The sequence below is a fragment of the Scyliorhinus canicula genome, chromosome 16, assembly GCF_902713615.1.
Source record: "Scyliorhinus canicula chromosome 16, sScyCan1.1, whole genome shotgun sequence".
NCBI lineage: Eukaryota > Metazoa > Chordata > Chondrichthyes > Carcharhiniformes > Scyliorhinidae > Scyliorhinus > Scyliorhinus canicula.
The window spans coordinates 117,551,197-117,575,089 of NC_052161.1; the positions used below are offsets into that span (position 1 = coordinate 117,551,197).

General features: G+C 43.0%; 1 protein-coding gene across 2 annotated transcripts in view; it reads right to left on the minus strand.

Annotated features, from left to right (window-relative positions):
* The window catches only part of capzb (capping actin protein of muscle Z-line subunit beta), a 117,580-nt gene that overhangs the window by 47,420 nt on the left and 46,267 nt on the right, over positions 1-23,893 (minus strand). For both annotated transcript variants that reach the window (XM_038821525.1, XM_038821524.1), the window contains exon 2: positions 17,895-18,016. In XM_038821525.1, the coding sequence (XP_038677453.1) occupies positions 17,895-18,016 (122 nt within the window). The remainder of the gene's footprint in view (positions 1-17,894; positions 18,017-23,893) is intronic.

Here is a 23,893-nt window from a genome sequence, read left to right on the forward strand (position 1 = left end):
GGGTTCGGGGTTTGTTAAGGGGGTTTGTTTTTGCGACGGTGTGTTTGCTATTTTCTTCTTTTTTGTATTGTTATTAAGTTATTAATTTATCGCTTTGTACTGGAAGGGATTTCTCGTTCTGTTTATTTCTACACCTTGTTTACTTCATTGTTGTGAGAAAATTTGTTGTTGAAAAATTTGAATAAAATTTATTTAAAACAAAAAAATAGATAAACCTGGAGATTGACCCAGTGAGTCACTCGAACAAACATTTTCTGATTGGGGATCTGAAGTGACACATCACCAACAGACTGCTTGATGAAAGACAAATGTCAGAATTTCTCATCTTAGGCTAGTTTGTATTTGTTTCTTTAAGGATTTTATGCTTTCCTCATCTATGCAAACTGGTTTTCTAGGATGTATACGTGACAGAAATAGAATTTCTTTCTTGTTAGGTTATGTATATTGCATGTCTTCAAAATGGATCCACGAGCTTTCCTGATGGTTGCTCAGAAAAGCTCACCTTATTCACCACAAATAGATTGTTTGATCTAGGGATTTATTCTTTACAAATCCTTTTCCAAGTATATTTTATTCTTTCAAGGGACATGAGCGACGCTGGCTGGCCAGGATTTTTATTGTTTATCCCTAATTGACCCCGAGAAGGTGGTGGTGAGCTGCTTTCTTGAACTGCTGCAGTCATGTGGTGTAGGTGCACACACAGTGCTGTTAGGAAGGGAGTTCCATGATATTGACCAAGTGACAGGGAAGGGACGGTAATATAGTTCCAAGTCAGGATGGTGCATGGCTTGGAGGAAAACTTCCAGGTGATGTTTCCATGAATCTGCTGCCCTTGCCCTTCCAGGTGATTAAGGTTGCGTTTGAAAGCTGCAGTCAAAGAAGCCTTGGTGAGTATGAGGAAGCAGGTAAAAACACATTTTCCAATTATAAATAAGCAGATAAATTAAACAGACTAATACAAATCATTATTTCATTGGGTAGTAACAGTATAAGAATTTTGTTGACGCAGTGGTTAGCATTGCTGCTTCATGGTGCTGAGGTCCCAGGTTTGATCCTGGCTCTGGGTCACTGTCCGTGTGGAGTTTGCACATTCTCCCTGTGTTTGCGTGGGTTTCGCCCCACAACCTAAAGATGTGCAGGATAGGTGGATTGGCCACGATAAATCGCGTCTTAATTGGAAAAAATGAATTGGGTACTCTTAAATTTATTTTTTAAAAACAGTACAAGAATTTTGTTAGCACCACTTATTTAAATAAATTGCTTGAACCTCCAAGGGAAAATAGCCTCATACCCAACAATTGCCGAATGCTTGGTCACTATTCAGCAAACTGGTTGGCAAAGTATAGAGTTCTGAGAGTAGCAATTGGCACAAGTGCATGGCAAATTGATTATTTTTAAAACCATTTTATGTTTTGAAGCTAGCCCATGGTAGCAATTCACAGGTAAAGTCACATAATGAGGATTTTAAACAAATACATCAATGTGAAAATCATCTGAAAATGAATGTTTTATGCATGTGATGTTCTGATTGTGGTATCCCATCAATGGTTTTACTTCTGTTTATAATTTAATTTGGCCTACACAAAGTAATCTGGCATTGTGAATATTTTCAAGTTTCTGACGAAGTTGCTTTTACGATAAATTATTTACCATGATTGGAGATGCACATTATTTCTGACAATAAGCCTCGCAAATAGCTTTAAGGTTCTATTTTATTTGTGCATCTTCTGTCCTCTTTTTACACTGTACGTAGTCTACAATTAGTCTATTAAAAGTCTTCATTTTAATAATTTAATCATGCCCATTAGCCTTTTTTCTTGAATGCAATACCTTGATCCTCAACATAGCTTGAAAATAAAGTAGACAATCACTTTGTTGCAGAAACCTAAACAGTTCTAATGTCTTCTCTTAAGCCCAGCCTGACAATGCACCATGAGCGGTCCTACTTAATAAATGCTAGCATAATTTCCTTAGACTTAAATATTACACAGGCCTGGTTGCACATCCCAACATTTTATTATTTGCCTTTACAGCTACTGTCATACTTTTAAAGAAACATCTGACCTTTAGTCACTCGTGGTTTTCAATCTTGAAACTTTAGATGAGGATTTTTTTATTTTTGAGAAATGGACATATATAGGCATCGACATTATTACGACCAGGACGAGGGTGTATCACTGTCTAACTATAATATTTTCCCCACCAAAATTCTGTTGCAGCAAATCTTCAATTTGTAGATAATACTTAATTAGCATTCATTTAAAACACTTAAGATGAGACTTTATTTCTTTACAATTATTGCAGACAGTTTAAAAAACACAAATGATTAAAAAGTTGTGTTGCAAACTGGCTGACTTCATCCATATTTACATGGCTTAAAGCTTGTTTATTTATATGGTCATATTATAAAGAAGAAAAAGAACACAAAATATTAAATACAGATGTTATCAACTGCAGTGACTGAAAGGTTTACACAGCAAGTAAAAACACACAAGCATAAGTTGAAGACTCTAGTAAGCTTAACACATCAGAGTCCACAGTAACAGGGATAATGCTGGCTATCCTTTTTTTCTTTTGACATCTAAGAAATATACAAAGTGAAGTTACAATTGAAGAAATGAGAGCTGTTTCAGGGACCCAAGACTACAATGAAATTGAAAATCGCTTGTCACAAGTAGGCTTCAAATGAAGTTACTGTGAAAAGCCCCTAGTCGCCACATTCCGGCGCCTGTTCGGGGAGGCTGGTATGGGAATTGAACCGTGCTGCTGGCCTGCCTTGGTCTGCTTTCAAAGCCAGCTATTTAGCCGTATGCTAATGTAGGCCACCGTCTATGGTACTTTAATTATTGAAATTTGTTTGAAAAATAATGCAACACCATGAACATGGTGAGGAGATTTGCAGTAAGGTAGACATCTTCCATATGCTCTGAAACTGGAGATTTCCTTGCCAAAGGCTCACAATCAGTTTGCCTTTGATTTATCCATCACCAAGTTCCTCAATTACGGTAGTACAGTGGTTAGTACTGTTGCTTCACAGAGCCAGGGTCCCAGGTTCGATCCCGGCTTGGGTCACTCTGTACGGAGTCTGCACGCTCTCCCCGTGTCTATGTGCTTTTCCTCCGGGTGCTCCGGTTTCCTCCCACAAGTCCTGAAAGACGTGCTGTTAGGTGAATTGGACATTCTGAATTCTTCCTCTGTGTACCCAAACAGGCTCCAGAATGTGGCTAGGTGCTTTTCATAGTAACTTCATTGCAGTGTTAATGTGAGCCTACTTGTGACAATAAAGATACATTTTTAAAAAATTGTGCATCCAAACAGCCCCACCCGTATTTAAGTTTGCAACATATTGTATAAATGCAAGAGTGCTAGAAATCTTCTCCCTCTACCCTTTGGCTGCCAATGTCTTAACTTGAAGTACTACAAACTTACTCAAGCAAGTTAGGATCAATTTTTGCATTTGGTCAATCGGAAATAAAATAAGATGTCAATCTGCTTATAAATGCACAACCTCAGGCTCTTTTCCCTTTCCCAAACAGAACTCAGCTACCTGAGTTAACAGCACGCTCGCCTCGATGTCAGGAAAATCCAGGTTCAGACTTCACTCCCAGGTTTGATCTGAAATTCCAGTACAAGACCATGGGAATACTACCTAGTCAGAGTTGCTGTCCATAAGATGATAGATTAAGTAGGAGGTACCTATTTTTGGTGAACCTTCAGGCCTTATGCCACTGTTTGAAGAGCAGTGGGGGATCTTTTGAAGTCCTGGGCAACATTTCTCTCTAAACAAACACCAAAACATTGACTGGTCATTCCTCTCATCATTATCTGAGGACCGCTGCCATTTGTCTACATAACAGTCAATGCACTTACTTCATGATTTATGAACTGCTGTGAGGGGTTTTTGAAAGGCCCAAACTGCAAGCTTTAGATTTCTATAGTGTCTAACATGGCTTGTTAGTGTTACTCAGAGAACAAATCTAGTCTCTGGCTACAAAGTTTTGAAAAAATTATTAATTTTGAATTCTTACTTTCTTTCCGCTCTCCCCCCCCCCCCCCCCCCCCCCCCTTTGCCAAATAGCCATTCCTTAGATATTGTAAAGAAATGGCTGACATCATGTTGGTACAACAAATTTTAAACTGTAAAGTGGGAGACATGAGGGATAGGGGTGTGTCGGGGTTTAAAATCATCATGACATGTGCAACAAGTAAATAAGTCAATGTGGTGACAAATGTAGAGTGTTGATTTCTTGGGAAGTAGACACTCGTCAAAAGCACTTTAAAGATATTCCCATTAATTTTTTTTAACCAAAAGTACAGCTCTAAGCGATAGACTTGGCAGGGACAGAGGGGAAGAATGGTAACAGAGTTGAGGCTCAGCCACCTGCTTGGTGTGAATCTATGGAACAACACTATTAGAAGGGTAGAACATAATAGCAGCTTCCCTCTCCCTGGAGAATGCTGTGTGGTACAGCATACATAAAAGACTTAAAAACTGAAATAAAATTGTTTTCATTAAATTCAAGTTTTACATTTTAGAATTTCCAAATACACATTTTTCCTTTGAAAATTGTGACTCCGACTGAAGCCATTTGGTAAACGTTAGTGCTTCCATATACCACAAATTGCAGTGAGCATTAAAATTTCTAGACACTAACTTTTGGCAAATGTTCTTTTAGATTAAGAGCATGCAATCTTCAGAGTCCCAGCATATTATGTAAGCATATGGTGCACATTGCAATTTGCAAACTACAAGAGCTGTAATTGCCATGGTAACAACAGATGCCAAACATTCTGCATCCAATAAGTAGAATTAGATCAACTCAAGAGAAAGAGTTACACTGGAGTTAGGTCAAAAATGATGCCTTTTTGTCTCTACCTCAACACAACTTGGTTTACAAACAGAACTTACAAACGCAAACCCGATTGTGTGCATTTTGGTGCAGTGTTAGGGTCCCAGTTGGTGTTATAATTGGATGGAAAGATCCCAGAATGGAGCCCTGGCCCAAAAGACCAGGACTTTTAAATTTTCTAATAAAAAGTGGAGGAACAGTGTCACAGGACCGCTAATTAGTTTTTTAACAACAAGAAAATATTAAAATGAAAAAATTGGATTTGGATTCAATACTCCTTCATTCCCCCCCTTAGTTTAACAATTACACACAGATTTTCAGGTTACATGCATTACAAAGTACATCTTAAACTACGATGGTCGCATTAATACCTTTCAAGCACACTAGATGACTTGTGGTAAGATACACTCCTCTATGAACCTAAATGGATGTCTGGGGATTTCTCCTCAAAATCCCCCGAGATGACTTCTGTATCATTGTCTCACTGAACTTCAGCTTCCACACGAGTGATTTCAAATTCCGCTTTCAAAAGTCAAATTTTCTTTTAAATTATGCTTTCCCTCCGCCACTTTCATCAGGGTTTCGCTTTCAGCTTCAGGTTTCCCTCGTCTTAATTTTTATTAATACAAACTCTGAGGTCCATATAAAAGGTTTGTAGAATTTCTACCGATTTCTACAATTATTTCAAATAATGTCTCCTAAACTGTAGTAATTTCTCACAAACCTTAGCACCACTGCAGATGTTTTTCTGGTCTCTCATGATCCAATGCCTTTTCAACTCTCTGATTTCACTGAACAGTAATCAGTTCTGGTTCCCAGTTTCCTCTGTTCACTTAATTCAATTTCTCTAGTTTCCTTTAACTACCTGGACTTTTAGGTTTCCAGCATCTGTTTTCTTAACTACAGTATGGCTTTTCTCCTAGCAAGGCTGAGAAAGATGCTCCCTCTTTAGCCTTCCAAAACCAACTACTTCTATCAGAACTGCAAGAGCTGCCTTCTCTCTCAGTAGCTATCTCTAATTGCAATCAAAATAACTAAACTAAAACCTTAAAGCTTCCCCGCCTTACAAGACCCAAGTTGTTAAGCAACCCACTGGTTTATTAACTCTTCACTCTGTAGCCCTCTGTGAGCATAATAGAATCACAGTTGGGATTGAAACACATACAAATACCGTTGTCCAGCATAAATCTAACTACAGGTTTTACCCTCCAGGCACAGAAACATTAAATTAAACCTACTTCAAACTATACCTTATTTCTAATGTTCACTAATACAAATATAAAACTTAAGGATAACTTTAGTTTCCTAACGGAGTTCTTTTTTTTCCACTATTCTCTGTGCAGGAAAAATACATTCCTGACTGACTAAATTCTGCTTCCCTCCCCTGAACACTGTGACTTGGACAATATGGCTTTCTGTTGCACAAACAGGCTTTTATAAACACCCTTAAAAAGGGTATTTAATGGTTAGTGCACCCTGTCCCGTACCCCACGTGGGGGCAACAAGGGAACCCCTCCATCTGCCGCCTGGCAAACGCCCTAACCTGCATGTACCAAAACATGTTCCCCGGGGGGAGCCCAAACTTCCCCTCTAACTCCCCCAAGCTCGCAAACCTCCCCTCCACAAACAGGTCCCTCAACCTCCTAACCCCTGCCCTGTGCCAGCCCAGAAATCCGCCATCAATGCTCCCTGGGACAAACCGATGGTTCCCCCGTATCGGGGCCTCCATCGAGCCCCCCATTTCTCCCCTGTGCCGTCTCCATTGCCCCCAAAATTTGAGGGTAGCCGCCACCACCGGGCTCGTGGTATACCTCGTTGGAGAGCGGCAACGGCGCCGTTACTAGCGCCTCCAAGCTCGTGCCCACACAAGACGCCGCCTCCATCCTCTTCCATGCTGCCCCCTCCTCGCCCATTACCCACTTACGCACCATCGCTGCGTTGGCAGCCCAATAGTACCCACAGTGGTTGGGCAACGCCAGCCCACCCTATCCCTGCCTCGTTCCAGGAACACTCTTCTAACCCTCGGAGTCCCATGCGCCCACACAAATCCCGTGATACTCCTGTTGACCCTCCTAAAAAAGGCCTTCGGGATAAGGATGGGAAGGCACTGGAACAGGAACAAAAACATCGGGAGCACCGTCATCTTAACGGACTGCACCCTCCCCGCCAGTGACAGCGGTAACATATCCCACCTCTTAAACTCTTCCTCCATCTGCTCCACCAACCTTGTGAGGTTGAGCTTGTGCAGGCCCCCCAGCTCCCAGCCACCTGGACCCATAGGTACCTGAAGCTCTTCCCTGCCTGCTTCAATGGGAGCCTACCAATCCCCTCCTCTTGATCCCCCGGATGTACCACAAACACCTCACTCTTGCCCAAGTTCAACTTGTACCCCGAGAAACCCCCGAATTCACTAAGAATCCTCATCACCTCCGGCATCACCCCCCACCGGGTCCGCCACATACAGCAACAGGTCGTCCGCGTACAGCGACACTCGATGCTCCTCCCCACTCTGCACCAGGCCCCTCCATTTCCCTGACTCCCTCAATGCCATGGCCAGGGGCTCAATTGCCAACGCGAAGAGCAATACCGACAGGGGGCACCCCTGTCTCGTCCCCCGGTACAGCCGAAAGTACTCCCACCTCCTCCTATTTGTGGCTACACTCGCCATCGGGGCCTCGTAGAGCAGCCTCACCCACCGGATAAACCCCTCCCCAAACCCAAACCTCTCCAACACCTCCCACAAATACTCCCACTCAACCCTATCGAAGGCCTTCTCCGCATCTAATGCCACCACTATCTCCGCCTCCCCTTCCACAGCCGGCATCATAATAACGTTGAGGAGCCTTCGTACGTTTGTATTCAGCTGCCTTCCCTTCACAAACCCCGTCTGGTCCTTATGAATGACCCCGGGCACGCAATCCTCTATTCTAGTGGCCAGGATCTTTGCCAGCAGCTTAGCATCGGCGTTCAGCAGCGAAATCGGCCTATATGATCCGCACTGCAAAGGGTCCTTGTCCCGCTTCAGGATCAAGGAAATCAGCGCCCGTGACATAGTTGGGGGCAAAGCCCCCCCCCCCCCCCCCCCCCCCCGCCTCGTTAAAGGTCCGGATCAACAGGTCCAAATACCTTTTATAAAATTCCGCCGGAATCCCATCCGACCCCGGCGCCTTCCCCGACTGCATGCTCCCTACCCTTTGACTACCTCCTCCAGCTCGATTGGCGCCCCTAGTCCCTCCATCTGCTCCTCCTCCACCTTCGGGAATCGCAGCTTGTCCAAGAAGCGCCCCATTCCACCCCCCTCCACCGGGGGCTCCGATCGGTACAGTTCCCCATAGAAGTCTCTGAAGACCCCATTAACATCTACTCCCCTCCACACCACCTTCCCAGCCTTATCCATCACTCCCCCAATCTCCCTGGCCACGTCCCGCTGTCGGGGCTGGTGTGCCAGCATCCTGCTCGCCTTCTCCCCGTATTCATACACCGCCCCCTGTGCTTTCCTCCACTGAGCTTCCGCCTTTCTGGTAGTCAATAGGTCAAATCTGGCCTGGAGGCTACGCCTCTCCGCCAGCAATCCCTCCTCTGGGGCCTCCGCATATCTCCTATCCACCTGCACCATCTCCCCTATCAGTCTCTCCCTCTCCCTCTGCTCCCCCCTCTCCCTATGGGTTCGGATGGAGATCAAATCCCCCCTCATCACCGCCTTCAATGCCTCCCAGACCGTCCCCACTCGAACCTCCCCGTTATCATTGGCCTCAAGGTACCTCTCAATACACCCCCGAACCCTCTCGGCCACCTCCTCATCTGCCAACAGTCCCACCTCCATGCGCCAGAGCGGACGTTGGTCCCTCTCTTCCCCCAGCCCGAGGTCCATCCAGTGCGGGGCATGATCTGAAATGGCAACGGCAGAGTATTCCACATCCTCCACCCTCGACACCAACCCCCTACTCAGACAAAAAAAATTAATCCTCGAGTAGGTCTCATGTACGTGGGAGAAAAATGAGTATTCCTTGGCCCTTGGCCTCACAAACCTCCAGGGGTCCACCCCCCCCCCACCCATCTGGTCCATGAATCCCCTCAGCACCTTAGCCGCCGGCGGCCTCCTACCCATCTGGGACTTGGATCGATCCAATGGGGGATCCAGTACTGTGTTCCATGATCAGGCCCCCCACCTCCAGGTCCAGAATGCATCCCAACATATGCCGCATAAACCCTGCATCGTCCCAATTTGGGGCGTAAACATTCACCAACACCACCCGCTCCCCCTGCAGCTTGCCACTCACCATCACATATCTCCCGCCACTGTCAGCCACCACATTTAACGCCTCAAACGACACCTTCTTCCCCACCAGGATCGCCACCCCCTTCCTCTTCTCATCCAGCCCTGAGTGGAATACTTGGCCCACCCATCCCTTCCTCAGCCGAACCTGGTCCACCACTCAGGTGTGTCTCCAGGAGCATGGCCACATCCGCCTTCAGTCCCTTCAGGTGCGCAAATACCCAGGCCCGTTTGACCGGCCCATTCAGCCCCCTCACGTTCCAGGTTATCAGCCGGATCCGAGGGCTCCCTGCCCCCCTCCCCTGCCGATTACCCATACCCCATCCCTTGCCCACCCCCGGCCAGTGTCCCCCGCTCTGCCAGTTTCCCACGGCGGCAACTCTCCCCCCTCCAGCACCCCCTGCGTCCTCCAGCTCCTTCCTGACCGTTTCAGCAGCAACCCGGTACCCCCCCCCCCCCTCCCCCAGGCTAGGACCCCTCCTAGCCGCGCCCCTCCCTCCACAGCACTCCCGTGAGCCAGCTAACTTCTGCTGACCCCGGCGACTTCCGCCCTACCTTCGGCTCCTCCCCACGTGGGACTGCCCCTCCTCCATTGTGCCCGTCAACGGGTCCACCCTCCCCCCGCTCTTGCGCGGGAAAACAGCCAGCAACGACCCGCGCTTCTCAGCCCCGGCCCCGCCCCCACCATCTCACAGCGCGGGAAACCCGCAGAAAGCCCGTGCTTTCGCCCTGCCGGGCCCCGCCTCCTCCAGGGCCACTCCCATTGTCAGTCCCCCCAACCAGCTCCCCGAACTCCCCGTTTACCCCTCTGCCCGAACCCGTCCACCCGACCCCTGCTTAAAAACCCATATAGAAAAAACAGTACGACATCACCCCACCCACCCTAAGGCCAACTCACTTCTTACACTAAACCAAGCAAATGCAAATACAGTATTATACAACATCCCCCATCCTAGACCCTCAGTTTGAGTCCAATTTCTCAGCTTGCACAAAGGCCCACGCCTCCTCCGGGGACTCAAAATAATGGTGCCGATCCTTATAGGTGACCCACAGACGCGCCGGCTGCAACATGCCGAACTTCACACTCCGTCCGTGGAGCACCGCCTTCGCCCGGTTAAACCCGGCCCTCCGCCTCGCCACCTCCGCACTCCAGTCCTGGAAGATCCGCACCTCCGTGTTCTCCCACTTGCTGCTCCGCTCCTTCTTGGCCCACCGGAGCACACACTCACGATCCACGAACCGATGAAACCTCACCAACACCGCCCGTGGCGGCTCGTTCGGCTTGGGCCTCCTAGCTAGAATTCTGTGGGCCCCCTCTATCTCCAGGGGCCCCTGGAAGGACCCAGCGCCCATCAGAGAGTTTAACATAATCACCACATAGGCTGCTGGGTCCGACCCCTCCAGCCCCTCCATGAGGCCCAGGATCCGCAAATTCTTCCTCCTCGACCGGTTGTCCAGCTCCTCGAACCACTCCTGCCATCTTTTATGGAGCGCCTCGTGCATCTCCACCTTCCCCGCCACGGCCACGACCTCGTCCTCCCTTTCGGAGGCCTGCTGCTGCAGCTCCCGGATCGCAGCCCCCTGGGCTGTCTGGGTCTCCATCGGTTCCCTGTTAGTTACCTTCAGGGACTCCAGCAGCTCCAACTTCAGCTCCTGGAAGCAGCGCAGCAGAATCGCCTGCTGCTCCTGGGCCCACTTCCTCAGCTCCTCGAGGCCTCCGCCGGCCGCCATTTTATCTTCCTGCCCCCATTTTTCCAGAGGTGCTTTCTTCAGTTTTTTCTCTGCCCCACTTCTGGTCCGGACCATGGGACCGTTGGGGTCGACTCCTGTCCTCTTCCCCCGTTGGGATTTGCCGCTACAGCTCCGTTGGGGGCCCTGAAAAGAGCCCCAAAGTCCGTTCTCCATGGGAGCCGCCGAATGTGCGACTTAACTGCTCATTGCCGCCACCGGAAGTCCCTGGAATGTGTCCTTACATTTTAACAAAGAATATAACTTCAGTCCAGCCTCAGAGCTAATCTGGAGTCATTCAACCTTAACAAAACCTTCTACAAACCTTTTATATATAAGGAACTAGTAAGGGATTTAAAAACTAGGTTAACAAGTTAAAGTGCATTTTATGTGCGCAGCAAAAGGCCACATGGCCCTAGTCACAGTGACTATAAGGAAAATATATTATTTTCAGAGAATGTTTTTTGTTGAAGCTAACGATTTCAAACTGTGTAGCTGGCACCAGTTTCCCCATAAGGATTTCATTTAAGAGAAATTCAGGAAAAAAAAGCCTGCGTAAAATTCGGGGGGGGGGGGGGAATGAGCAATCAAAAACACAAAGTAATTTTTTTTTCCAGAAACTAGATCTCATCCTAGATATTGTGTTCGATGGTGCATCAGTACTGCATATAAATAACAGAATTTAAGAAAAGATTGCTTTAATATTCAGAGATGTCCCTTTCACCAAGGAATATAGTGATTGTGTGTAATGGGTTAAATACCCATTGCTTCCTAATAAAAAATGAATTCCAGAACTCCTGTTTTAATTATCTTGTGCTACATTAAGGAGCAAGCCATTTCAATTCAAAAACTGAAAGATTTTATTAAAGTAAAAGGAAATGAAAGCCAAAATTAAAATTGTAACATTTTCAAAAGCCATTACAACTCGTTTAAGCTTTTAAACTGAAATATGCAAGTTACTGAACATTTCCAGTTTCATCTACACATCGTAAAGCAGACTATCAGAAAACCTAGAGGTATATGCCTGTTCCATTCAATGTGTAAATTAAACCACCTGTTTCTTGGGTTTTAAGTGGAACAAGCAAGAACCTTGTGCAGGATTGATTTCTACCATTGCCAACAGGACCGTGGTCCTTCAATCAGAAAAACAATGAAAGCATCTTTTTTCTCACCCAAGTGTGAAGCCTTCCCTCCTCTGACAAAGAATCTTGCCATCTGCTACGATGAGAAATACCTGAACCATAAGCCTGATCATGTATAATCAATGACCCGAAAGTGTCTCTGTAAAGTGGATCTTCAAGGGTTTTACTCACAAACCCAGTTGAATACAAGAAATTTAAAATTGGATATGCCTACAGAGTAAGATATCCGAGAACATACAAAATAGGAGTAGGCAGTATGGTCCATCAAGCCTTTTCCGCCATTCAATACGATCATGCTTGAGCATTAGCTTCAATGTCACTTTTACACTCTCTCCCATATCCCTTGATTATCCAAGACAAAATATCTGTCCACCTTGGCCTTAAATATATTCAATGGTGGAGCATCCACAGCCCTTTGGGGTAGAGAATTCCAATGGTACACAACCCAATTGTGCAATGAAAAGGGAGCTTAATGCTAATCTTGTTGTAAAGGAGCCTTCAGGAAAATTGACTATAATATGATAGAATGTTACATCAAGTTTGAGTGTGACGTAGTTGAGTTCAAAATTAGGGTCTTGAATAAACAAAGGAAACGATGAAGGTATGAGGGGAAAGTTGGTTGTGGTAGATTGGGAAACAACATTAAAACGTATGACCGGAGACAAAAAATGGTTAGCATTTAAAGAATTAATAAATGGTTTACAACAACAAATATACATTCCATTAGGGCACAAAAACACAGCAGGAAAGTGATTCATCCGTGGTTAACAAGAGAAGTTAAGGATTTTATGAGATTAAAGAAAGAGGCTTATAAAGTTGTGAAAAAAGGTAAGCCTGAGGATTAGGAGCTTTTTAGAATTTCGCAAAGGAGAACCAAGAAACTGATAAAGAAAAAAAATATAGACTGAGATGAACTAGCGAGAAACATAAAAAACTGGAAGATCTGATAGTCGGTAAAAAGGAAAATATTAACAAAGGCAAATGTGGGCCTGCTACAGGCAGAGACAGGGGAATTTATAATGAGGAATAAGAAATTGGCAGAGAAACTAAACAAATACTTTGTGTCTGACTTCACAGACAAAGATGTTAAAAAAAACTCCCAGAAACAAGAATTAAGGGACTAGCGAGAAAAAGGAACAAAAATTAATTTGTAAAAAGGTAGTGCTGCTGGAGAAATTAATAGGACTGAAAGTTGATAAATTTCCTTGACCTGATGATCTACATCCCCGAGTGCTGAAAGAGGGATCTGTAAAAAAAATAGTGGATGCATTAGTGGTCCTCTTACAAAATTCTATACATTCTGGAGTGGTTCCTGCAGATTAGAAGATGGAAAATGCAACCCCACTTTTTAAGAAAAAGGAGAGAGAAAAGAGGGAACTATAGACCTGCCAGCCTGATATCAGTGGAAGGGAAAATGCTAGATTCGATTATAAAGAATGAGATAACTGGACACCTAGAAAATAATGGTAAGATTGGTCAGTCAACATGGATTTATGAAAAGGAAATCCTGTTTGACAAACATGTTAAGAATGTTTTGAGGGCATAACTAGCAAAAGAGGTAAGGGGGAACAAGTGAATGTGGTGTGGGGGAACAATTGAATGTGGTGTATTTGGATTTTAAGAAGGTCCCACACAAGAGGTTAGTAAACAAAAGTAGAGCACATAGGGCTTTGGGCAATATATTGGTATGGATTAAAAATTGGTTAAAGGACAGAAATAGATAGCAGGAATAAATGGGTCACTCTCAGGTTGGCACACTGTGACTAACGGGGTACCTCAAAGGTCAGTGCTTGGGCCCCAGCTGTCCACGATCTTTTTCAATGATTTGAACATGTGGACCGAATGTAATATTTCCAAGTTGGCCGATAAAAAACTAGGTGAGAGGAGGATGCAACGAGGCTTCACGTGTAATTAAACAAACTGAGTGAGCAAGAACCTAGCAGATGGAATACAATGTGAAGAATTGTGAAATTATCCACTTTTATAGGGAAACAGAAATTCATAGTATTTCTTTTTTAAATGGAAAGAGATTGGAAAGTGTTGATGTCTAAAGGAACCTGGGGGGCCTTGTTCATGAGTCACTGAAAGCTAACATGCAGATGCAGTAAGCAATTAGGAAGACAAATGGGCTTTATTGCAAAAGGATTTGAGTTCAGGAGTAAAGATGTCTTGCTGCAATTGTGTAGTGCCTTGGTGAGATCACACCTGGAGTATTATATACAGTTTTGTCTCCTTATCAAAGGAAGGATATACTGGCCATACAGGAAGTGCAACAAAGGTTCGCCAGACTGATTCCTAGGATTGTCCTCAAAGGATAGACTGAGGAGACTGGGCATGTGTTCTTAGGAGTCTAGAAGAATGAGAGGCAATCCAATTGAAACATACAAAATTCTTACAGGGCTCAGCATGTTAGATGCAGGCTAATTTAATGGCAGAGCAGGCTCCTACTTTCCATGTTCCTTTGAGGGAAGAAATTTCCCATCTTACTCCTAAATGACAGCCCCTTATCCTGAGACTGTGGCCCCAAGTTCTAGATCCTCCAGCCAGCGGGAAAACAACTTGCAGTATCTACCCTTTCAAGGAGATCACTTCTCATTCTACTAAACTACAGTCAGCGTAGACCTAATTTTAACTAAGTGGTTAGCACTGCTGCCTCACAGCGCCAAGGACCCAGTGATTCCCGGCTTGGGTCACTGTTTGTGCGGAGTCTGCAAGTTCTCCCCGTGGGTTTCCTCCGGGTGCTCTGGTATCCTCCCACAAGTCCCGAAAGACGTGCTTGTTCAGTGAATTGGACATCCTGAATTCTCCTCAGTGTACCTAAACAGGCGCTGAAGTGTGGCGACTGAGGGATTTTCACAGTAACTGCATTGCAATGTTAATGTGCACCTACTTGTGACACTAATAAAGATTATCATAGGACACCTCTCACATCCCAAGGACCAGTCCAGTGAACTTCACTGTACAGCTGCCAATATAGGCATATCCTTGCTTAAAATGGAGACCAAAACTGTACACACCACTCCAGGGTGTGGTCTCACCAAAGTCCTGTCCAATTGTAGAAAGACTTCCATAGTGCTGAATTGCAATCCCTTTGAGAGAAAGGCCAACATGCCATTTGCCTTCCCAATTGCTTGCTATAACGACATGCTAACTTTTGTGTTTCTTGTATGTGAATACCCAACTCCCTCTGAACAAAGTTTCACAGCTTTTTAAAAAAATTCTACTTTTCTATTCTTACTATCTAACTGAGCAACCGCAACTTCTCCACATTATACTCCATCTGTCAGTTTGGTTCCCACTCACAATCTTCTATAGTTCTTTGCAGCCTCTGTTCGTACAGCTTGCATTTCTACCAAGCTTTGTACAAATAACTCACGCAGATTCTGAATAGCTGAGGCCCCAGCATTGATCCTCGTCTGCCAAATGAGTTAGTTTGTCAACTTGGAAATGTCCCATTTACCCCTAACCTTTGCTTCCTGCCTGTTAACTAATCCTCTATCCATGCTAATGTATTATCCTCAACTCCACGAGTCCTTGCCTTGTGTATTAACTTTGTGTGGCATCTTTTTGAATGCCTTTTGGAAATCCATGTCTACTACATCTACTGGTTCCCCTTTATCTACCCTACTAGTTACATCAACAAAATACATTAATAAAACTAACATTTCCCGTTTGAAAAACACCAGAAATACAGAGTAACCTAAGAGTTAATAAGAGTGAGGAAATTAAGGTCATAATAAGCTGTCATATCCTGGGAATTTGTTAACTTTTAGTCCCATAAATTTATCCTGTACTTTTCTTTGTTCATTTTAATTACCTTAATTTCCTCACACTTACTAGCCCCTAGGTTACTCTCTATTTCTGGCATGTAACTTGTGTCTTCTACTATGAAGGCAGACACACTATTTACTCAATATCTTTGTCATTCCCTCATTCCACAGGATAATTTCTGTTGTCTCTGCCTCTAAGGGATCAATGCTTATTTTAGCTACTTTCCTTTTAATATACTTGTAAAAGCTCTTGCAAACTGTTTTATATTATTGGCTAATTTAATCTCACAATCTATTTTTCCCTTTTGATCAACATTTAGTAGCCCTTTAATTTGTTTTAATTATTCATGGGATGTGGGTTTCGTTGGCTAGGCCAGCATTTATTGCCCATCTCAAACGACCCTCAAGAAGGTGGTGGTGAGATGCCTTCTTGAATCGCTACAATCCATCTGTTGTAGGTACACCCACAGTGCTGTTAGAGGGAGTTTCAAGATTTTGACCCAGCGACATTGAAGGACTGTTGATATAGTTTCAAGTTAGGGTGTGTGGCTTGGAGGGGAACTTGCAGATCATGGTGCTCCCATAGATTTGCTGCCCTCGTCCTTCTAGGTGCTAACGGTCACAGGTTTGGAATGTGGTTTGGAAGGTGCCTTGGTGAGTATAAGGAAGCAGGCTCCAACAACCACAACTGTCTTCCTTTATGCTGGGTATGACTCCAATCAGCAGAGAGTTGCCCCTGATTTCCATTGACTCCAGTTTTGCTCAGGCGCCTTGATACCACACTTGGTCAAATGAGGCCCTCATGTCATAGGCAGTCATTCTCACCTCACCTCTGGAGTTCAGCTCTTTTGTCCATATTTGTATGAGATCAGGAGGGGAGTGGCTCCAGCAGAATCCAACCATCAGTATGCAATGTACTTGACAACCTGGAAATCACATCATGTGTAGGCCTGGTGGTAAATAACCCCTTCCCAAAGACTGATTTTGTAAGTTTTTTTTGCCTGGATGTCTAACATGACGTAACTCAGTATGAGCCTTAGCGAAGTGGTAGCACTCTAGCTTTGTTCTCTTAAATCTGCATGCAAACCATCACAGTAATCAGCAACAAGTAACACTAAAATCCATCTTGGGCAATCCTTCAGAATCAAGGATAATTTGGTACAACTCTGGTTCCATGGGTTGTGATATGGCTGTTAATTCCAATGCGTGATCGGCATACTTTGCTACAAGCAGGTTAGGTAGTGATTGGAGGGTAGGCTGGGTCAGTTTTTGGGACGTTTGTGCACTATCTCTGGTGCCTCGACTTTACCTTACCATGCGCCTGACTGTGTCTGGTGCCTTGCTAGATGAACCTTCCCCATTTGGGTAATTTACAAGTCAGGGGCTCACTTGTGTATATTGGGATGTTTGATCGTTTCAGGGTTTGAGGACATCCTTAAAGCATTTCTGTTGTCTTCCTGTGAATCTCCTACCATCAGAGTTCTGAATAGAGCAGCTTTTGTGGGAGAGTCTGGTGTTAGGCACAAGAATGACACTCCCTGCCCAACAGAGCTGGGTGTCAGTGACCAGCACCTCAATATTGGGCATGTTGGCTACGTTTCTTGTCATGGAGTTTGGAGGATCTTGCAAAGGCACCAGTGTGGTTCTAACAAAAATAAGGCTTCCGAGACAATTATTACATTGAGATATGAATAGTTCAAAATACTTTCAAAATGGAACAACATAATTAAGTGGTTTAATCTAGGGGTATTCAAACTTTAATCTTCTTTCATGTCACAGAGCCTCAGGGTCACAAATAAACCTGAAATCAATGATGCCATTAATTTTCTTGTGCCTTAAGCTGCTGATGCCAAAATACTGATATTTTGATTCAGGATTCACCCACCAGTGAGGCAACATTCCTTTCCAACCCTCGAACACAACAGCAGTAAAACAATTCCGCTCCAAACTCCATGTTCATCAAATTCAAACAAGATAAATTATTGAACGAGGAATGCAAATGCAATTAGAAACTGAGTTCCCAGGCTTCAAGGCTGTAGCTACGGGTGAGGCAAATACAAGTTTTACATCCAAGTTAAATATTTGGCTTTTAAAACAGTCAAGATGTTTTCCATTCTAGTTTGCTCACCTGTATGAGTCACCATCTCTATTGTAGTCACAAAGTAAGTAATCCTTTCCTACTACTTTATCCCTGGCGATCTTCAGCGGTTGATCTACTGATGATAATAGATCTTCACAGAGAGTTGGAACCTGTTGGCAAAAAGATCAAGTGGAACACGTTAGAAACTAATTCAATCTGAAACTTTCCATTTTACATTTCAATCATAATAGGATTGATGATTTTTTAAAAAGGCTTCACTGTCATTAAAACCCTCACAAGTGATGAGAAATACCGTTATATCAGGAAAACAAGTAAATAGAAATACAAATGCTCCTACTTTTGGAATGAAATCACCAGAACCACCTATTTTTTAAAAAATCCTGTTCTTGTACTTTAATAAACATCACTGCTGGATCTGACTCTGATGCAAAAATTGTGCAACCCCACAAATTAAGATATCACACTTTTATGGTTGTGCAGACATTTAATTTTCTTGCTTTGTGTGTGGTGTCTACTAAGAAATAAGAACACCAAATAACATATAAATCCCATTATAGGTGGCATTTCCCATTTAACATTCTTCAAAATATATTTTGCAAACTTAAAAACACCTTGCAGCCAACATCTGCAAAATCACATGCATTTGTAATTAAAGGATTTCAAAACTTGAAGGAAATTGCATGTTCAACAATTATTTCTTTCATTTTGCATTCACCAACAGTAAATCAAAGCTGTGCTGCTGTAAAGGTACATTTCTTTTCCTATCCTCTATCCCAAACACAATTCATAATAATGCATTAAAAGCTCAATTTGCACTTTTCGGAGAAATGGAAACATCTTTTCTTTGTTGCAATTTCTTGTTGGCACAAAATATATTGCCTGAAGTCCACACTATTGTCACAAGCAAGCTTTAATGAACAACTGGTTTTGTGGGCCATTTAGAATGGCAGTCAGAAGATATTAGTGGCTACTGAACTAACTTTATCTGGGCACGGTGTAGTGTGCAAGAGTCATATCAAATGTGGAAATGTCTGTTGGCCTGCTGGACATCCAGTGGAACAGGAAATGACTATCTAGGCTGTCAGTTCAGTGAAGTACAAAAGCAGTGCAGCACAAAGTCCCTCAATCAATATCATTAAAAAGTATAGCTGGTCATACAACACAGTTTCTGTTTGCCTGATGTTGCAGTATGTTACTTGCTTATTTGTTGAACCACATAACAAACAAGGAGGAATTAATTGGCCGTCAAGTACGTTGGAACATCTTCAGGGCATGATAAAGCACTATCCAAGTTATTGTTCTTTCCTGAGGTTAGTTTTAATTTGTCCTTTCAATTCACTGCGCATGGAACTGTAGTGCTTCACAAAATCTTAACCATTATTGCATGGAACTCCGAATAGGCCTATTTTTTGCTGCATTTATATATGGAAATAAAGATTACATGCAAGTTTGAAATTAGAGTTGTGTTTTGCTGAGAACAACCTGCAACTCAAGTTCATGTTTTCCGTCTCTGCTGTCATGTACTGTCTCTATCTATACTACTCTTCAAAATAAGGTACTTCTGTCATAACAGCTATGGGTTCACTCAGTTTCCATGATCAAGGATGTGTCAGAACTAGTACATATACAACATTCCAAAATCATAGCATCCGTGGGGTATGTTAAAAATAAAATTACTTTCACATGTAACAATGTTTTTTTTTCTGAATCAGAATTGCCAATCACTGGAGAGTGAGCGTCAGCAGGGGGGGGGTTAGAGTAGAGTAGGAGGGAAAATATGGCGGGTAGTACCGGTGGGAGGGGAGCGGGCTTGTGCAATATGTTACGGTGGAAGTATTGAAAGTACGTGGATGTTTGCACATTTTTGCCTTTTTTGCTTCCTTTCTGATGATGTCTGTAACTGTTTATAAAGCCAAAAACTACCTCAATAAAATTGTTTATTAAAAAAAAAGAATTGCCAATCACTCCTGCAAGCGAAATTGTAACTTATTTTGCTATACAAATTGATTTGATCCAAACTAGTGGTCTGCGTGAATCTTGGCTTTACCCGAGCTACAGCTATTATTACACACCCATATTATTTATGTACCACATACCCAAACCACCGCTCCCCCCAAAACCACCCACCCACATAGGACAACAGCCTGGCACTTTGTGGAAAAACAACCCGAAGGACTACCAGCCACATTGTCAAGTTGCAGCAAACGCAATACAAATGATTTATGTTCTGTAAGTCACCACCCGCAGGCATCCAGACATGTGCTGTACACACATATTTCAGGATTTAATTTATAATTACTTGCCAATCTTTTGGTTCAATTTACTGGTGAGAATTTGGTGAAGCTGTGGAATGACAGTGACAGTAACGTGAAGCAGACCAGAATTGGAAAGAAAAATGCAACATATTAATTTAAATGGGAAATATTTGAAGTGGTGGTTAACACAAAGAAATTAAGCAATCTGCTTCGGCCGGGGAAAAAGTTCCAGAGTGCTCCAGAATCATGTTGCAGAACACTGTCTGTACACATTATGTAATTAGTAGATAGAAAATTAAAGTCAACTGCAAAAGGCAACGGCTAAGAACCTCAGCAATGCCAACATATTTTTCACAAAAATCACACCCCCAATATTCCTTACATTGTAATCTGCATTTCAAGATATTTAAATTGTGGTTGGATGGAGTCACATTTCTAGTTTTGCACCAAATGTTAAAAATTGCAAATAAATCTTGTGAAATATCGAAGAATCAGTGCAACGGATTTCATTGTTGTAGTTGCACCAACTCTTCAGCAGGTGTCCCCCTACTCAATTATCAGATTGTACCTACCCTTCAGCCAAATGCATATTTACTGCAGATATATTATTAAGTGGAAACACTGTACATTGAATGAACAATTATGGTAGCTTAAAATAAGAGGGTTAAACTACAAAAGGGTAACCATCATTAGCCTCTCATCATAGTCTAATCCCCAGGAAACAACCTATCTAACCCCTTACCTACTGCCTTCAACGCAAGTATATCCTTCCTTGAATAAGGAGGCCAAAGCTGCACACGGTATTCCAGGTGTGGTCTCACCATAGCCTTGTACAAATATTGCACAATTTCCTTATTCTTGCATTCTATTGGTTGCCATTTACATGCATAATTGCTTGCTGTACCTGCATCCCAACTTTATGCCCTTTGTATAAAATACACCCAAATCTTGCTGAACTTCAACCGCCTGAATTTTCACTACTATTTAAAAAAAAATTATGCTTCTCTGTCTTACCACCAAAATGAATAACCCCTCACTTCTCCATTATATACTCAATCTGCCACCTTGTTCTCATTTAACCAGTATACATCACTTTGCAGCCTGTGCCCTCCTCACAGCCTACATTCCCACCTTGCTTTTGTGCCATCAAAGACAAAAATAAATTAAATATATCGAGAAAGGAAAGAGAAAGCACCGAATTAAAGTCTGGCACAAAGTTTTATAGTAGTTCCTTTCACATAGTTATACTCAATTATATTTTACACGCAGCCTACATCCTCGTCACTTTCCACAGCACACACCTCCATTGGAGAGGGGAAATGACCTACTGCCAGCAAACCCACCCATTTCCTCTCACATATCCCTGGTCATCTTTGCACAACAATATGGCTGACAATGAGATAATATATAAACGATTGTATGTGGAAAAACTACCTTTTTATTAATATAAATTTAAGAGTACCCGATTATCTTTTTCAGGGGCAATTTAACGTGGCCAATCCACCCAACCTGCACATCTTTGGGTTGTGGGGGTGAAACCCACGCACACGCAAGGAGAATGTGCAAACTCCACACAGACAATGACCCAGGGCCGGGATCGAACCCAGATCCTCAGCTGCATAGGCTGCAGTGTGAACCACTGCACCACCGTGCCGCCCGTGAAAAGCTATACCTAACAACACACAAGCAAACTTCAGATTCAATGTGGACCTACAACAGCTGCGTGCAGTTTTAATATCTGATATAAGTAGAACCGGACATTCAGACAAGTGTTTTATAAATTTATCCCACTATATTTTTTATTGTGCCCTTGAATGGTCTCATCGTGAGCTGCTACAGTATACAGGGCTGTTTGAAAGCAATTTAAAATACACCTAGGGGATTTAGTGTATGTATTCCAGGTTTCTGAATGGAGTCATAAAGCTGGGGTCAAGCTGAGAAGGAATGTTACTAAAGTAAAGTATTTAGGATCAGAGTTTGTACTGGCTGCAACCTATGTTTTCGGGACCACATCGCTCTTATTACATGCAATCTGCACGCATTTAGTATCAGAGTTTGCACTAGATGCAATGCAGTTAAGATTCATATTGTATAAAATCTGTACAGATTTAGCATCAGACTGTACTTTATGCAATCAGTATGCCTTTAGGGTGACGGTTTATTCTGAATGCAATTTTTAAAAATGACTATACCTCTTACGTGCAAATGTGAAATGTGGATTAGCTCTGCAATGTTGCTGCCTGAAGTAGTTCTTTGCTCTTTATTTGCACCAAAAGCCCTTACTGGGAAAATCATAATGAAATTTTCAACTTAATTTAAACGGGTTTGAAAATGTCTTTATTTATTCATGTGATATGGGCATCACTGGCAAGGTCCGCATTTGTACCTCAATTCAAAATACCATCCACCAAACTAACATTAATCTTAGTGCCATCCCAGGAATCTTCAGCAGGGGCTGATTTAGCACACTGGCTAAATCGCTGGCTTTTAAAGCAGACCAAGGCAGGCCAGCAGTACGGCTCAATTCCCGTACCAGCCTCCCCGAACAGACACTGGAATGTGGCGACTAGGGGCTTTTTCACAGTAACTTCATTGAAGCCTACTTGTGACAATAAGCAATTTTCATTTGCATTTAATTTTTCAGTGCAGAATGTGACATGGGCACAAAACATAAAAGAGATGACCAGAGCCTGCATTCACCCATAGTACTTTGAACATAGAAAGACTGCAATAAACTAGAGCATTAAAATAAAAAATTGATTTAATTATTTAAAAATACAACAATTCAGTTACTTTCTCATACTTATGGATTATAGTCACCAGATAGGGTTATCCCAAATAATTAGTCAAAAAAAAGATTAGGGCTCTCAGGCAAGTGCTGCTCCAGTTGATTCAGAGAGAAAATGCATTAACACGGATAAAGGTACCTCATGACGCGGCTACCCAATTTAGAAAATAAAGATTGGGAAACTTCAATATGGATTAACAATACCAATGTTTTTCAAGCAGTTAATGGATGGCCATTTCTGGCGCAGCATAATGGCACTCTGATTCACTTCTAAAAATGGAAAAATTGTCAAATGGATTTAATGGAAAATTTAGATAGCATTACCATAAAAATAGAAAATGTTGGAAATATTCATCAGGTCTGGCAGCATTTGCGGAGAGAGAAACAGAATTAACGGGGTAGATCTTCCAAGCCAACACTGGCAAATTGAAAGTCCCAGAACATGCGCAAGTGCTGTAACCGCCTGGGAAATTTAAATTTCCAACAGCTGATTTGTACTGCCTAGGACACTCCATTAATGTCTTACACTGATCTCAGTAAGGAAGATGTGGGCTAGATGTGCGCTACTTACCCAGATACATAATCTAGAATTGCTACACTGTTTAATTTCTGGTGCAACTCAGTGTAACTTGACCTACGAGACGCCACACGCAAAATGACACCCCTGACCCAATGCAACTACCCACACTATTCCTTCCCTCCAATCCCATGATGGATGTCTATATTTAATAAGCTAAACAGCACAGAAAGTGTTGCATAAAGAATACTACAATTTCAATTATTGAGCTAAATATTGTTCCAAAGGACTCAAGTGTGGTGATATACGACGAGAAGCAAATTAAAATTCTTCCACCCAGCAGATTTTAATGAAGTCATAAAGACGGTTTAATATGATATAACAGCACTGCCTTGACAAAAGACAGCTTGTTTCAAATATTAAATTCCATTCTAGATAAACAAAGGTAACAAAGATGTGCAAACAT